The sequence below is a fragment of the Vulpes lagopus genome, chromosome 9 (genome assembly GCF_018345385.1).
Source record: "Vulpes lagopus strain Blue_001 chromosome 9, ASM1834538v1, whole genome shotgun sequence".
NCBI classification, from domain to species: domain Eukaryota; kingdom Metazoa; phylum Chordata; class Mammalia; order Carnivora; family Canidae; genus Vulpes; species Vulpes lagopus.
The window spans coordinates 45,770-62,610 of record NC_054832.1 but is presented as its reverse complement, the minus strand read 5'-3'; the positions used below and the strand labels follow the sequence as shown (position 1 = coordinate 62,610).

The 16,841-nt window shown below is 47.3% G+C and overlaps 1 protein-coding gene across 1 annotated transcript; it reads left to right on the top strand.

The window, feature by feature from the left end:
- The first annotated feature begins 11,804 nt into the window (after window positions 1-11,804).
- On the top strand, window positions 11,805-13,856 carry C9H8orf33 (chromosome 9 C8orf33 homolog). Its single transcript, XM_041769708.1, has 5 exons — window positions 11,805-11,921; window positions 12,007-12,315; window positions 12,447-12,531; window positions 12,624-12,770; window positions 13,246-13,856. Exons 1-5 carry the CDS (start codon window positions 11,916-11,918, stop codon window positions 13,383-13,385), a joined length of 687 nt encoding a protein of 228 aa, XP_041625642.1. The 5' UTR covers window positions 11,805-11,915; the 3' UTR covers window positions 13,386-13,856.
- Window positions 13,857-16,841: the final 2,985 nt, after the last annotated feature.

Genomic DNA, 16,841 nt, shown 5'->3' with positions numbered 1-16,841 from the left:
CTTGTAGACATAAATTAGATCACTTCAAAAAGACTGTTTGAAAGGATATCTGATATTATATCTTTAAAAGGAGAAATTATGTTTTAAATATTTTATTTATTTATTTTTAGGAGGAGGGTCAGAGGAAAAGGAATGGAGAGTCTTCTTAAGCAGATTCCATGCTGAAAGTGGAGCCTGATGAAGGGTTTGATCTCACAACCCTGAGATCGTGACCTGAGCTAAAACCAAGAGGCAGTGCTTAGCCAACTGCACCACCTAGGTGCCCAGGAGAATAATTTTTTTCAGTAAAACATTTTATAAAAATGTATCACTTGTTGAGAATTTAACTTTCTCTTATAGACATGACATGTTCTACCAATTATGGGGGCAGTTCTTTTTTAAGATTTTATTTATTTATTCATGAAAGTAGATATTCATGAAAGACACAGAGGGAGAGAGGCAGAAACACAGGCAGAGGGAGAAGCAGGCTCCATGTGGGGAGCCCAATGTAGGACTCGATCTCAGACCCAGGATCACGCCCTGAGCCGAAGGCAGACGCTCAACTGCTGAGCCACCAGGCGCCCTGGTATATACAATTTTTCATAGTACTCTCCTATAATATTTTTTGTTTCTGTAGAATTGGTAGTAATGTTCCAATTTTCATTTCTTGATTTTAGTAATTTGAATTTTCTCTCCTATTTCCTTACCTAAAGGAACATACCTATTCATCTACCTAAAGGTTTGTCTACCCTGTTAATCTTTCAAAGAAATACATTTATTTATTTTATTTTTTTAAAGATTTTATTTATTTATTCATGAGAATACACAGAGAGGAGAGAGAGAGAGAGAGGCAGAGACACAGGCAGGCTTCATGCAGGGAGCCCAACGTGGGACTCCATCCCAGGTCCCCAGGATCACGTCCTGAGCTGCAGGCGGCGCTAAACCCCTGAGCCACTGGGGCTGCCCAAGAAATACATTTAATTTCATTATTTTTCTCTATTGTTTTTCTACTCCCTATTTCATTTATCTGCTCTAATTTTATTATTTCTTTCCTCCAGAGAGTTTTGAGTTTAGTTTATTCTTCTTTGTTTTGTTCTTGGAGACTTTGTTGGTTCCAAATGTAAGCATTTATACCCATAAATCTCTCCCTTAACACTGTCTTCACTGTGTCCCGTAAGTGTTGGTATTCTTTTACTTTCATTCATTTCTACGTATTTGCCAGTGTCTCTTGTGATTTCTTCTTTTATCCACTGGTTGTTTAACAGTTTGTTGTGTAATTTCCACAAATTCGTTAATTTTCCAGTTTTACTTCTGTTACTGATTTCTAACTTCATCCTATTGAGGTCAGAGAAGATACTTTGAATATCTCTTTTAAAATCTATTGAGACTGGGATCCCTGGGTGGCGCAGCGGTTTGGCGCCTTAGGCCCAGGGCGCGATCCTGGAGATCCAGGATCGAATCCCACATCAGGCTTCCGGTGCATGGAGCCTGCTTCTCCCTCTGCCTATGTCTTTGCCTCTCTCTCTCTCTCTCTCTCTCTCTGTGACTATCATAAATAAATTTAAAAAAATTAAAATCTATTGAGACTTACTTTGTGATCTAACAGAGTTTATCCTGGAAAAATGTCACATGTACACTTGTGAAGAACATGTAGAGTTTGGTTGGGCAAAGCATTCTATACATGTTTGTTAGATCTAGGTGGCATTTTTTTTGTTGTTGTTGAATCCTCTACTTCCTCATTTATCTTCTGCATGTTCTATCCATTATTGAAAGTAGGGTATTAGGGACCCCTGGGGGGCTCAGTGGCTCAGTGTCTGCCTTTGGCTCAGGGCATGATCCCGGGGATGGAGTCCCGCATTGAGCTCCCTGCAGGGAGCCTGCTTCTCCCTCTGCCTGTGTGTCGGCTTCTCTGTCTCTCATGAGTAAATAAATAAAATCTTAAAAAAGAAAAGAAAGGTATCGAAGTCTCCCAACTAATATTGTAGAACTATTTCTCTCTTTAATTCTATCAGCTTTTGCCTCATATATTTGACGAGTCTGTTGTTAGTTGCATAAATGTTTATAACTGTTATAACTTCTTTCTGTATTTAACTTTTTATTAATATGTTAATATATTAATAATGTCCTTTGACTCTTGTAAACTTTTTTTTTTTTTTAAGATTTTATCTATTTATTCATGAGAGACACAGAGAGAGAGGCAGAGACCCAGGCAGAGGGACATGCGGAGAGCCCAGTGCGGGACTCGATCCCAGGACCTTGGGATCATGCCCCGGGCCCAAGGCAGGTGCTAAACCGCTGAGCCACCCCAGCATCCCGAATCTTGTAAACTTTTGACTTACTGTCCATTTTGTTTGATATTAGTACAATCACCTGGTATCTTTTGATTCCTATTTGCATGGAGTATCTTTTTCCATCCTTTCACTTCACTCTTTTTGTATCTTTGGGTCTAAAGTGAACTCTTGTAGGTAGCATATAGTTCTATCATGTGTTTTTATCCATTCTGGCAATCTTTGTCTTTTCATTGGACAATGTAATCCATTCAGATTTCAGTAACTATTGATAAAGAGGGACTTTTGTCATTTTGCTATTGATTTGCCTTATAGCTTTTTTGTCCATCATTTTCTGTATTACTGTCTTCTTTTATGTGTTTATCTTTTGTAGTAAAATCCCTTTTTAACTTCTTACTACATATATTTTATAACTCTTTGTTGTTACCATGGGAATTACATTTAATATCTTTAAGTTAGGGGATCCTTGGGTGGCTCAGCAGTTTAGCGCCTGCCTTTGGCCCAGGGCACGGTCTTGGATTCCCGGGATCAAGTCCCGTGTCAGGCTCCCAGCATGGAGCCTGCTTCTCCCTCTGCCTGTGCCTCTGCCTCTCTCTCTCTCTCTCTCTCTCTCTCTCTCTCTGTGTGTGTGTCTATCATGAATAAATAAATAAAGAATCTTAAAAAAATTATAATATCTTTGAGTTATAATACTCTAATTTGAATTTATACCAGTTAAACCTCAATAAAAGAAAAGCTCTGCTCTTTACAGTCCTATCCCCACCCCTTTTGGTTGTCAGTATCACAGTTACATCTTTATACATTGTGTGCCTCAAAACATGAGTAACTATTTTAAATACATTGAATTCTTAAATTACAAAGAGAACAAAATTTGGAGTTGAAAAGCAAAGTTACAATAATAGTAGCTTTCAGACTAATAATATTTTGTTAAAAATTTAGTTTTTTTTATGTGGAAAACAAAAAAGTAGAGTTACAAACCATTGTTACAATACTAGCTTTTATAATTGCCCATGTGTTTACCTTTATTGAAATACTTATTTCTTCATATGACTTCAGGTTATTGTCTAGTGTCCCCTCACTTCGCCCTACAGGACTCCCTTCAGCCTTTCTTGCAGATTAGGTCTAATGGTAACAAACCCCCTCAAGCTTTTGTGTATCTGAGAATGTCTTAATTTTACTTCACTTTTGGACTGTTTGCCAGATATAGGGTTCTTCGATGACATTTTTTTTTCTTTTAGCTCCTTGAATATATTGGCCCACTGCCTTCTGGTCTCCAAAGTTTCTGATGAGAAATCTGCTGGTATTCTTACTGAGGATCTCTTGTATTCAATGAGCCACTTCTCTTCTGCTCCTTTCAAGATTCTCTTCACTCAGCCGGGATTACTCTGATTATTATTTCTCAACAGATGCAGGAAGCACCACAGGCTACCTCCTGGCATCCCTGCCTGAGATGCATCCCTTGCTGGGGCGCTGAAATCTATATCTGCCCCATTCGATCCACCTGTTCCTACAATTACCAGGAGGATTCTAGAGAGGAGATGGAGGGAGTTGTCTAATGGAGTGAGTGGTTAGGTAAAATGATTGCCATAGGGTTTACATGACTGACCAAAATGGTCATTCAGGTAATGTCAGATTCAATCTTTGGAAACAATTGACCTTTCTTTTTGGCTTGTTGACTTTTACTTGTGGAGGAAACATTCATGGAAATCTGAAAACATGCAGTTGTTTCCCACTTCCCTTTCTCATTTCAGTCCTTAGCCCATATGCTGTGTAGTGGGAGGCCTGCTGGGCAGACCCCAAGGTCAGGCTTAGGTAGGTTCCCTGGCCCCACACTTTTTCTCCACAGCCTCTCCAGTGCACACACAGTACCTGTTGGATGGAGGTGACCTTGCGGTCTGCATCTCACCCTGGAAGCCCATCCCATCCTGGCCACAGTGAGGGAGCTCCAACACAGCCCTGGGCCGGCCCTACTTGCATCGGTGGGTCTGGGGACATGGTTGTGACCCCGATTCCTGCAACAACCCCAGGCAGCTGGCAACCTACTCTGCCAGTGATGGGAAGTTGGCTGCTGACTCTGTTCTGGGCCCGCTGTCCACTTCCAGGTTTCCTCTGAGTCTCCTATGTTCCTGTGTCTCTGGTTCTTTCATTGCCTCCAGGAAATAAAGCCGCCATAGATCTTTATTCTCCACCATTCTTCAAAGGTAGCAGCCACCTTTGAAGATCCTGCCCGTCCTCTGCCCCCAACGTGGTAGGTTGTGTGTGTTGGGGGGGGCCGGAGGTGTCCCTGTCTGTCCTATGCCCCCAACAAACTATGGTACTATGGCCCAAAGTACCTTCTGCCGGAAGTCTGGTGCAACAGCTGCTGGGTCAGCTTTCAAGTTTGCGGTTCTGGTGAGAGCCAAAAAAGGTTGAACTAACACTAATAAAGATCATCACAGGTTTTAACCAAGTCACTGTGATTGGACAGACTGTTCCAGCCTCCTCAGATGCACATTGTGATCTCCAAATTACATTTACAGGCGACGAAACTCCACAATGTTGATTCCAACTGCTTTTAGTTGATTCCAACTGCTTTTTTATATATATATATTTTTTAAATAAATTTTTATTTATTTATGATAGTCAGAGAGAGAGAGAGAGAGAGAGAGAGAGGCAGAGATACAGGCAGAAGGAGAACAGGCTCCATGCACCGGGAGCCCGACGTGGGATTTGATCCCGGGTCTCCAGAATGGTGCCCTGGGCCAAAAGCAGGTGCCAAACCGCTGCTCCACCCAGGGATCCCCAACTGCTTTTAGTCTTAAGGGCAGCCTTACTTGCAAGTTCTAGGGTCACTATATTGCCCCTCTGTGCTAACTGCATTTTTAGTGTCATGATCAGGAGCTACCAAGGATAACCTGAAACATTTAGCAATGTGCACAGTTACTATCGTGTTGTGTGACCAAAGTGTAAAAGTGAATGGATTACTGGATCTTCTTACCTTTGGGCAACTATGCCAGTTATGTGATGAATATGCTAACCGGATAGGAGGGACACACCAGAATGTCCCTGAGGCTCTGGGAAAAGCCCAGAGCCTCAGAGCTTTGGCTTCTGGCATGTGGACCAGGCTATTCACTGGTGGCCCTTAGATGAACCTATCAACTGGCAAGTTAGTGAATTTTAAGGGAGTGTTCAGATTAGTTTGGAAGGAGGTTGGTGTTGGTGAATATTATTGCCCAGGACCATGTAAGGACAGGAGAGATGAGAGGGACCAGGAGGCTGTGGGGTAGCAAAGGGAGGTGGAATGAGGGAAGTGCAGGTGCTCTCTCCTGGTGCTGTCTCATCCACCAGTTCTGATTTACCCGCCAAGCAAGCAGACCTGTTTCCTCTTGCTCTGTGCTCCAGGCTGGGATGACCTTCAAGGGTTGTGTCTCTCTCCTTGATGGAGTGGTGCCTTCTAAATTCTGTTCAGTGGGGCTTCTACAGGCGCATGATGTAGGAGACCTACAGGAACCTACTCTTGCAGGGTAAAAACCGCCCTGCAAATCTTAACTGCATCTTAGCTTGATCCTCTCTAAGCATAACTGTGGGTTCTGAAGCTGAGTGATATTTGGGCTCAGGATCCATCAAGGCTTAAGACAAGAGGATGCCTTATCTCTCAGACAGTTTAGTACACTGGGAAGACCATGGATTTGAAGTCAGACCTGGAGTCAGTTCTGTACTTAGAATCTTGTTCAAGATATTCAAATACTCTGAGCCTTGGTTTCTATTAAGAAGAGAATAATTCCTTTCTTACAGAGTTGTTTAAACAAATGAGAAAAGTATATTGAGTTCCTAATTGAATACCCAGTGTGTAGTAATGAATTTTAAAAAATTCAGTTTCTTCTTTTCCATTGTTAGGGAGAATTTGAAATAGGCTGTCTCTTTTTTGGGGTCCCTGATTTTATACTTTCTTCCTCTTTGAGCTCCTTTGATAACAAGCTTAAACACTCCAATTTCAGGACTCCTGCAAAGATCCAGCATGAAGCCCACACTCAGTGACACTTGATTTGTCAGCATCCCCATTGTTTTATCTGGATTCTTGGTTGTGAGGAAATACTGAAGTTGGGAAACTTGCAGAATCAAGGGAGGTGGTGTAGGAAGCAAGGATGCTTTGGAGGAACAGGGGGCAGCAGGCTCCACATAGCCAGAACTGTCCGCTCCGCTAAGTGAAATTTCTACCAGTGTTCCCTCTGCTTTTCTCTGATTCATGTACATAGGTCACATGTTCTCCCTGACTGGACTGTGGCAGGGAGAGGAAGCTTATGACTCAGCTTCCTAAGAAGACATCTTGATTTATCATCCCTCTAAGATTACACACAGCGGGCAGAGGCAGTTCCCCAAAAAGAAACTGGGTGCTATTAAGAAGGGGCAGGTGGTGGAGAGCCAAAATACCCATGTGTGCCAACCACAAGACGATCCTTTATCCAAGCACTGTGCCAAGCTCTTTACGTTGTTTCAATTAATTCTGGCAACAAACCAATGAAGGCAGGTGCATCTATTCCCCCCTACTGTACAGGTGAAGAACTTGAGGATCAGAGAGATTAAGTACCTTCTTTAAAGTTTACACATTGTTAGAGCTGAGATTTGAATGCAGACATTCCTGCTGTTCCAGTAGTGCTTTTGACCACTGCACTATACTCCTTTTCTGCTCTCCCATTGAGGAAAGGATACACAAATTTGTTATTTCTCTATACCCAAATATTAGCCTTAACCTATGGTATGAACTTGTCCTCTGGACTTTTAAAATTATGGCTTCTCTAGAAGCCCCTGTCTCTAACATGTCTTTGTAAACCTAGTGACTGGCACTGGTGCAGATATGATCTGTGCGCCCAAGACACATCATATACTTTCCCATGAGCAGGAATCCCGTGTTCTGACCTGATCATTTCAGCTTGCTAGCAAAAACACTGACTATAAATAAAAATCATGTCTAATTTGGGAGGTTTAACAACCAACTAGAAATAAAGTCAGCAGAGGAATAGCAGATGAGTCAGGAAAGGGTGAATAGAACTGGTCATTCATGAGGAAAGTAAAAATATTGACAAACCTAAGACATTTATTCATTAAGAAGGCATGTTAAAATTTCAATATTAACCATAAAAGAATAGAAATACAGTATGTCGTCTCCAAGCTTGAAGAGAAACACTGAGGGGGATCTCTGGGTGGCTCAGCAGTTTAGAGCCTGCCTTTAGCCCAGGGCGTGATCCTGGAGACCCAGGATCAAGTTCCACGTTGGGCTCCCTGCAGGGACCCTGCTTCTCCTTCTGCCTGTGTCTCTGCCTCTCTCTCTGTGTGTGTCTCTTGTGAATAATAAAATCTTAAAAAAAAAAAAAAAGAGGGATCCCTGGGTGGCGCAGCGGTTTGGCGCCTGCCTTTGGCCCAGGGCGCGATCCTGGAGACCCGGGATCGAATCCCACATCAGGCTCCCGGCGCATGGAGCCTGCTTCTCCCTCTGCCTGTGTCTCTGCCTCTCTCTCTTTCTCTCTGTATGACTATCATAAATAAATAAAATTAAAAAAAAAAAAGAGAGAGAAAGAGAGAGAGAGAAACACAAAGAGAAAGAAACCCTCATCAATTCGAAGTTAGGTGAGAAATGAATTTGCATGGATGTATTTCAGAGCTCTGCAGTGTGTTCCATTAGGCTTTTTGTATATCTGGGATCCCTGGGCGGCGCAGCGGTTTGGTGCCTGCTTTTGGCCCAGGGCGTGATCCTGGAGAATCCCACATCGGGCTCCTGGTGCATGGAGCCTGCTTCTCCCTCTGCCTGTGTCTCTGCCTCTCTCTCTCTCTCTTTCTGTGTGTGACTATCATAAATAAATAAAAAATTTAAAAAAGGCTTTTTGTATATCTCTAATGCACTCTGCTTAACTGCCAATCTTTACAATCAGTCTGATAATATAAAGGGATGCCTACTCTCACTACTGTTGTTTAACATAGTGCTGGAAGTCCTAGCCTCAGCAATCAGACAACAAAAAAGAAAGGGCATCCAACTTGGCAAAGAAGAAGTCAAACTCTCACTCTGCAGGTGACATGACTTTCTATGTAGAAAACCCCAGAGACTCCACCAAAAAATTACAAGAACTGATATAAGAATTCAGCAAAGTCGCAGAATATAAAATCAATGCACAGAAGTCAGTCACACTTCTTTTTTAAAAAAATATTTTATTTATTCCTGAGAGAGAGAGAGAGAGAGAGAGAGGAGAGAGAGAGGCAGGCAGAGACACAGGCAGAAGGAGAAGCAGGCTCCATGCAGGAAGCCGGATGTGGGACTCAATCCTGGGACTTGAGGACTACACCCTGAGCCAAAGGCAGACGCTCAACCACTGAGCCACCCAGGCATCCCAGTCAGTCACATGTCTATACACTAACAATGAGGCAGAAGAAAGAGAAATCCAAGAATTGATCCCATTTACAATTGTACCGATAAAATACCTAGGAATAAACCTAACCGAAGAGGCAAAGGATCTGTACTCTGAAAACTATAGAATACTCATGAAAGAAACTGAGGAAGACACAAAGGAATGGAAAAATATTTCATGCTCATGGATTAGAAGGACAAATATTGTTAAAATGCCTACATCCATGCAAATGTGGAAATGAACTTTAAACAGAGGTGCACTGCAGATCTTAATTCCACAAATGAGGTTAGAAAAGTTGATTATGCATATTTTAAAAAACAAAACTGAATTTATATTACGAAAGACACAAAAATCACTTCCAGCCTAAAGGTTTGAATATGAAAGGGAAAGACATAAAATTTATAACAGAGGAGGTTATCTCTATGATCCCAGGTTAACAAAAGGCTTGTAAGACGTAAAGGGGGAAAGTAAAATATTGATACATTTAATACTGTTAAAAATAAGAATTTCTAGGGCACCTGGCTGGCTCAGTGGTTGAGCATCTGCATCTGCCTTTGGCTCAAGTCGTGACCCTAGGGTCCTGGGATCGAGTCCTGCATCGGGCTCCCCAGAGGGAGCCTGCTTCTCCCTCTGCCTGTGTCTCTGCCTCTTTCTCTGTATCTCTCATGACTAAATAAATAAAATATTTAAAAAATAAAAATAAGAATTTCTTTTCATCAGGGCGCCTGAATGGCTCAGTCTGTTAAGCGCCTGCCTGTCTGCCTTCTGCTCAGGTCATGATCCCTGAGTCCTGGGGTACAGCCCAGTGTTGGGCTCCCTGCTCAGCAGGGAGTCTCCTTCTTCCTCTGCTCCCCCCTTCAGTCTTGCACTCTTTCTCACTCTGTCAAATAAATAAAAAACAAAAACATGTTAAAAAAGAATTTCTTTTCATCAAAGTATACTATAATGAAAGTGAAGAAACCCTACAACGCAGCTTTTCTGCTCAAGATATGGAAAAATACCTGAACAGAAGAGACAGACAAGAATATTCCTAGTGCATTGTTTATAATAGAAAAAGTGTAAGAAACTCAGGTGTTTATTCTTGGGTTTCCTTATACAGTGGAATATTATCATCACGTCTTCACTGAAGACAGTGAACTACAATGGTATGCTGCAACAGGGATAATCCTCATAAACTCATTGAGAAAAACAAGCTTAAGAACACATATAGAATGATTTAATGTATATAAAGTTCAAAACATGTAAAACTAAGCAGTATTGTTTACAAATCCGTACTTATGTTGTATACACATGCAGAAGTCCTGAAAGACATTGATAATGTTCTGTTTCTTCAACTGGAGGATAGTTATGTGCATTTTTATGACTTTTACCTTCAAATATGTTTATATATACAATCTTCATTTTTTAAAAGATTTTATTTATTTATTTATTTATTTATTTATTTATTTATTTATTTATTTATGAGAGACACAGAGACAGAGAGAGAGAGAGGCAGAAACACAGGCAGAGGGAGAAGCAGGCTCCATGTAGGGAGCCGGATGTGGGACTTGATCCCGGGAACCCAGGATCATGCCCTGGGCCAAGGGCAGGCATTAAACTGCTGAGCCACCCAGGGATCCGTACAATCTTCATTATTGAGGACTCCATATTTGCAAATTCACCTGGTTGCTAAAATTTACTTGTAACCCTCGAAACCTATACTCATGCTTTCACAGTCACTCAGAATAATGACAATTCTGGGTCACTACACTTACATGTTCCCAGCTGAGGTTGAGCAGACGACACTGCTCTCATACTGTAAGCCAGTGTCCTTTTCATAGTATATTCAATGCTACACTTTTTACATTCTTGTGCTTTTTGGTGATTTTTCCATTTAAAATGGTCCTCAATGGGCGGCCCGGGTGGCTCAGCGGTTTAGCGCCACCTTCAGCCCAGGGTGTTGACCCTGGGACCCCGGGATCAGGACCTGAGCCAAAGGCAGACGCTCAAGCACGAAGTCACCCAGGCGGCCCTGTCTAAAGGTTTTTGATATTCCTCCCTTCAAGAGGGGTCACAAGAGACCCTGACTTAGAACCACACGGCTACACTGTTGCTAGATTCCTGTTTCCTCGGGAACGGTACCAGATGTTTATGTTTTCGATCAGCTCAGTCGTGTGACAACTTGTCACCCCGCAATAAATAATAGACCAACTATTTGTGATGACCAAACTGACACCCTCGAGACCTCCCAGCCCAGGCAGGCAACACGTCCCATCTGTTGCCTCAGAAACGACACTTGGTACCCCGATTTCCCCGACCGGAATCCTCGGACAGCACTCCGGCTCCTGTCCTGCTGCAGCCCCTTTCCTCCCGAGGACGTCTACTGACGCCTGGGGCCCCAGGCTGGGAGGAGGCACCCGGTCTGTAGTGCCGGAGGGTGGGGGGCCGCCCTGGGCAGAAGGCGGGGAGGGGCAAGCCAGACCGGGACGGGCTCCTGCTGCGTCCTCCCGCGGCAGTGCTCACGTCCAGGCCACCCGCAAGGGCGCAGGCTCTTCCCCCGCGTCTCGGGCATCCCTCCACGTTCCGAGCCTCACCTGCCGCCTGCCCGTCTGGCCTTCGTCTCAAGACAGCCGAGGGGGCTTTCAAACGCACATCCGAGTGAGACCCCAGCACTCTGCGGACCAGCGTGTGTCAAAGGCTTCCCCTCGCGCTGCCAATCAAGCGGACCTGCGGCCTGTCCCCGGCGCCTGCACGGCCGGAGCTCCCCAACGCCCTGACCTGCCCCGCGGCCCCTGCCCCGCCTCCTTCCCGCTGCCCAACCGGTCCCGCCAGCCTGGCGCGGGCTGCTGCCCGGGGGTCTCCGCCGAGCGCTCGCCCTCCAGTTTCGGCCGCTATTCACGACGCTTCTCTGGGACGGCTTTTCCCCGCCCACCAGGCGAGCTGTCGGAGCGTTCCCCTGTGCAGGGCCTTGTCCTTGCATCCTGAGCGGGGCCTGCAACGCAGTAGGTGGCGCGAGAACACGGCCCCGGGGGCCCCTTCGGAGCCTGCGCTGGGTCCCAGCGGCCGCTGCGAAGCCTGAGCCTGCAGTCCCCGCCCCCGCCCGCCCATCTCCCAGCCCCGCCACCGCCCCCCGTAGCCCCGCCCACCCCGCCCCTCCCCGCCCGTAGCCCCGCCCCCGCCCCTCCCCTCCAGTCCGTGCCCCGCGGAACTCGGCGCCGCAGCCGCGTTGCCGGAGGAAGTGGTTCGGCGGGAAGCTCCGGCGCTGCGCGGTCTCCCGCGGCGAGGGCGGCGCATGGCGGTGAGCGGTGCCCAGTGAGCGCGGGGGCGCCGGGGTCCCGCCGCGCGCGGCCCGCCTTGACCCTGGCGCTGCCCCCTTTCTGCAGGCCCGAGACGCAGCAGCGGCCGCAAGCCCCGGCGCCGCCCGCACGCCCCGTAGCCCCCGGGCCCCCGGGTCGCCGCCCGGCGCCGCGAGTCCTACCGCCGTGAGGCCTCCCGCAGCCCGCCTCGGCTCCGGGGCCCCCGCCGGCCGTGACGCTGCCCCCGGGGGCCGCCCCGAGCAACGTGGGGGCGACGGAGCCGCCAAGAACCAGAAGAAGAAGAAAAGCCGGAACGGGGCCGCTGTGGCGCGTGGCGGCGGGAAGGGCCCAGCGGAGCCGGCCCCAGAGGAAGCGCCCCGGAGCGCGGAGGCTCAGGCACGCGCGGGCCTCGGTCGGGGAGGGCGGGCGCGCGGGCCGCCGCGGGGCTCTCGGGTGCCCGTGGGGTGGGGCCGCGGGCCCCGGCGCCCTGCCGCCGCCTCACGGCCGCTCTCCTCGCTGCGTCGCAGGCGGAGCAGCTGGCCCGGGAGCTGGCTTGGTGCGTGGAGCAGCTGGAGCTGGGCCTCAGGACGCGGAGACCGAGTCCGAAACAGAGTGAGGGGCCCTTCGGGGCGGGGGGGCCGCGGGGGCCGCGGGGGCCGTCAGCGGGATGGAGGCGGTTACCAGGCCTCTCTTGCTGCGGGCAGGAGAGCAGGCCGCTGGGGCGATCCGGAGCCTGCGCAGCGACAGCACCCCCCTGCCGCGGAAGAGGCAGCTGATGCGCTCCTTGTTCGGGGACTACAGGGCTCGCATGGAGGCCGAGCGGCGCGACGCCCTGCGGGCTCTCAGGGCAGGTGAGGAAGCCGGTGGACCCAGGCGGCGCGGAGGAAGGGCCTAGGGGGTGACAGGACCGGAGGAACCCAGAGTGACAGGGCTGGGTCGGCTCAGAGGCCTGAGGGCGCAGGGAGAGAAAAGGCTGGGGCCCTGCGAGAGAGGGGGAGGGGGGTGGAGATGGGGGAGGGGCGGTGAGGGGGTGGGGGAGGGGCGGCGAGAGAAGCTGGAGCACCCTCCTACTGACTGTGCGCCGGGGGAGGGAGGTTGGGTCTCCTGACGCTGAGACCGTGGCTGAGCCCACATGGAGTCGGAAGCCTAACTGAGCCGCTCAGGGTGCCGGTCTTAGTGATTCTGGGTGGGGTTTGATGCCAACACCTACCCTCAGATTTTGAGGAATGGATCCGTTGATTTGCCCCAAGAGATTCGAGGTGAATGGCCAGGGTAATGTTAGCGGTTACTACTCTGTTCCGACACTTTCTGTCCCCTCCCCCACAGCGGCCCGCGCGGCGCAGGTGCAGCCTGTAGGTGAGGCCACCAGAAAGAAGAGCGGAAGGGTCTGCAGGCCTCGCCAGCCGGGGGTAGCCAAGGCCACCCAGGATACCCCTGATGAAGAGTTCAGGTTCAATTTCTTTTAGCCTGACTTCCATGCTGGAACACTTCCCCTGCCTGGGTAGTGTGGGGGTTTGTCTTGTGTGGAGCCTCTCCGGGAATGCTCTGCCGGACAGACGTGAGGTTAGTCCGTCCGTGGCTGCCCAGTGGATCTGGTGCCATGGCTGTGGGACGGATGTGAAACCAGCCTATTGGGTACTGTCAGATAAGCACAAGACCGTTTGTAAGTTTTCAGATGAAATGTCCATCCCGCGACAAGAAGGATGTCTGTTTAGGAAACTTCTACAATAAACTGAAGTGAGTGTTCAGCATATTGTAGAAAGAATGTTGCACTTCATCTTTAGGCTGAGGTTAGGCAGCTGTTTGTAATAAGGACCGCAGAGGAAGCTGTAGAACTGTACACTGGTGCTCACTTATAAAAGAACTTTGTGTCAAATGGTGTAGTGCTTTATATCATAATATGTTGCTCTAATAAAACTATTTTTTGTAAAAATGAATCAGTGAATTCATGTGCTAACGTCTGTTAAATAAATACAGAAGATGCAGGTGTCTGGCCTGGCTGGGTTCTAGGCTCACCAGGGTGCTTGGTCCTTTGTTTTACTTTCATTCCTGAGCATGTGTCCTCCCTAGGGAGCCAGCGTAGCTCCCAGAAGGCCAGGCTTTCTTCTCAGGAGCAGAGAGCTTCTTGTCCTAACAATCCTGGCCGGAGACCTGAGTTGACCCTCAGTAGATGACCTCTCTGGACCTTGGCTGCTGCAGGAGATACTCCCAGGACGTCCTTTGCTTGGAATCAGGTGGCCTTTTCCCCCTCTGCAATTGTGATGCTGTCTTTGCTTGTGTCTCCCAAGCTTGCATCCCAGGCTGCCTGCTCAGCATTTCTACTTTGACGTTTCATGAGCATTTCAAACTTGACGTGTCCAAAACATTTGATTGGTCCCTAAATCTTCCTTTGTCTTCTGCTTTTGAGTTAATAGCTGTACTGCTCACCTAGTTGATTAGGCCAAAGACCTGTGTTATCCTTTCTTGCTTTCCTCCCACACATGTGTTCTGATAGGAGGTCTGTCTGCAAACTAAATCTATGATATTTGGAGCTTTCTCTTCGCTGCTCGGCATACTAGTCATGGCCCTGGCTCTTCCCCTGACTGCTGTGTGAGCCTCCAGGGGTTTGTATCCATACATCACTCTTGCCTCTTGTGTGTTCTATGCAGCCAGTGATTCTGCACGTATATTGAGTCCTGTTTCTCTGACCTAGTGACTTTATTGTACTTTAGATATGTGAAAGGTCCCATTTGGGGCCTGCACACTTTTAGGCTCCTGACCACTTCTCTGATGTGGCCCCCTTTTCTTGTTCCTACCTTGCTGACTTGTCTGTTCCTGAGATAATCAAATCAATCCTTCCTCAAGGGCTTCAATCCTGATATCACTAAAAGTCCACTTGTAGGAGATCTTGGACTCTGGAGAACATGGTACATGGAGACTGGGAAACAGGAATCATCTGAAGACAAGAGTCTCTGTACCATCAACCCTGCTTTCCTCTCAGGTTATTTTTCTATTCAGGATGCTCCTTCAGCCTATATCTAGCTGTGTTCTTGGTGCTATTTCATACGTGGCTTGCATGTTGGGAAAGCACAGCTAAGTCAGACCCCTTACCCTGGCCTCAGTTCACCCATCTATAAATGGGATGGGTGTGGGTGGTGCTAGATGAGGTTAACTGGAGACCTTGACTTCCCTGCACTGCTCTCAGGCCTCAGTGGTCTGGTCTATGCAATAGGCCCTGTTGTGTGGTGGTCTCAACACCAGCTCCATGGCTCCGCAACTCATGTTTGGTTCTTCCTAGTTTGGTTCTTTGAGCTACACCCACATGTCTGACACAAATACCACTGGACAATGATCATTTATTCTACAAAAAAAAAAAAAAAAAAAAAAAATCAGCACCTGCTCAGTTCTTGGTGGACTATATTCTTTCTGGTAGCACCATTCTCTTCACTGTATTTGAAAAATTTCCTATTGCATCAAAAAAGAATAAAAGCAAAATCCAATGGCAAATCCTCCTAAGTTTAAAATATGTTTACCTTTACTTTCACTGGGACAATATTCATTAACTTATCATCCCCCAAGTGAATGTCTACTGTAAGTTTAAACAATATAAAGTCCTAATAAAAACTGAAACCTTCCCCTTATTTGAGTTGTGTTGTCTCCTGAAAAATGGAAGTATATCACTCACCTGAGTGCCTGTACTGGGTACGCTGGCATCCCCTGAGGTTTTGGAAGCCCCTTTAATGCCCACATGCCACTGCACATGCCCCAGGTATCCTGTGGCTATCCAGAAGTCCCCAGCCTAATTTGCCTGCTTGCTGTACCACTCCTGTGGGACTCACCAAAAGCCAGGCTCCTGGGCCTGAAAAATCGCTCCAGTTCTGCCCTTGGAGTCCTGGGCTCAGTTGTCCCTCCGCCTCTGGTCATGTGGATGCCCTCAAGGGGGAGCTTCAGGAACAGGTGACACTCAGCCCTCTCCCTGTTGTTTTCCTTAGAAAGGAATGTTAGTTTCTTGCAATTCTTGATAGTGAATTCCAGAGGAGTAGAAGATATAAAGCTGTAAACTAACCTTTAGGAATGCTGAGGGAAAAGTAGAAAGACTTGTTCAAGACTGGAGTGTGGGAAAGACTTTTGTAACAGGAAAATAGAGAAAATGAATTAAAGCTTGGTGACAGAGAAGTGGTTTGAGAAATGGAATGTAAAAGGAGATCCACTGCACACCTGGTAGGGAAAGATTGGTAGAATTTTGGAACGGATTGAATATCTCGGCTCAGAGTGTATGTGTTAGGGGAGCCTGGAGACCTTCCTAGCCAGATTAGAGTCGCTTGAATCAGGGAGCAGATGGAAATGCCAGAAGTAGATGCCCCATGACACTGATCCACACTTCATTTTCCTCCCAGGTGACGTGAACCTGAAAGCCATGACTACAGTGATAGTTTTGGGCAAAACAGTGGAAAGACTTATAGTACACACACTAAATGTGGATTGCCAGCGGATGCAGGTGGCCAATGAAGAGTAAGGAGCAGAAGGAGCACAGGGTGAGGGAGATGAGGAGGATGTAGCTGAGGGATTGTTGTTGACCTCAACTCAGAGCTGCACAAAGCCCTCAAATATCACAGCTGTGAGAAGAAAGAAGGAGAGAGTTGTGCTGGCCAGAGCTTTCCTCCAAAACCTATCTGATCACACCCTTTGGGGGGGTGGCAACCTTTCTTACTGTTTGCATAGTGATTGGACACTTCACACAGTGGTCTGTCTGCATCTATGAGAAAACAGAGGTGTAATGTCTCAGGTTCAGTAATTCTTAACACATTCCCGCCAACAAAACAGTCACAGAACATTTGGACATATTTCTACACATAGCTACGGGGAAGGTCCTTCATGCATAGTTTTAAGTTTACATTGCCCATTCCCTGATAATTTTATGGACAAAAATATTTCCTCTATTT

Excerpts from the sequence above, each read along its gene's own strand:
- C9H8orf33 (XM_041769708.1), top strand. Across the intron at positions 12,532-12,623 it reads GAGACCGAGTCCGAAACAGA|GAGAGCAGGCCGCTGGGGCG; the intron begins GTGAGGGGCCCT and ends TGCTGCGGGCAG. Across the intron at positions 12,771-13,245 it reads CCTGCGGGCTCTCAGGGCAG|CGGCCCGCGCGGCGCAGGTG; the intron begins GTGAGGAAGCCG and ends CCTCCCCCACAG.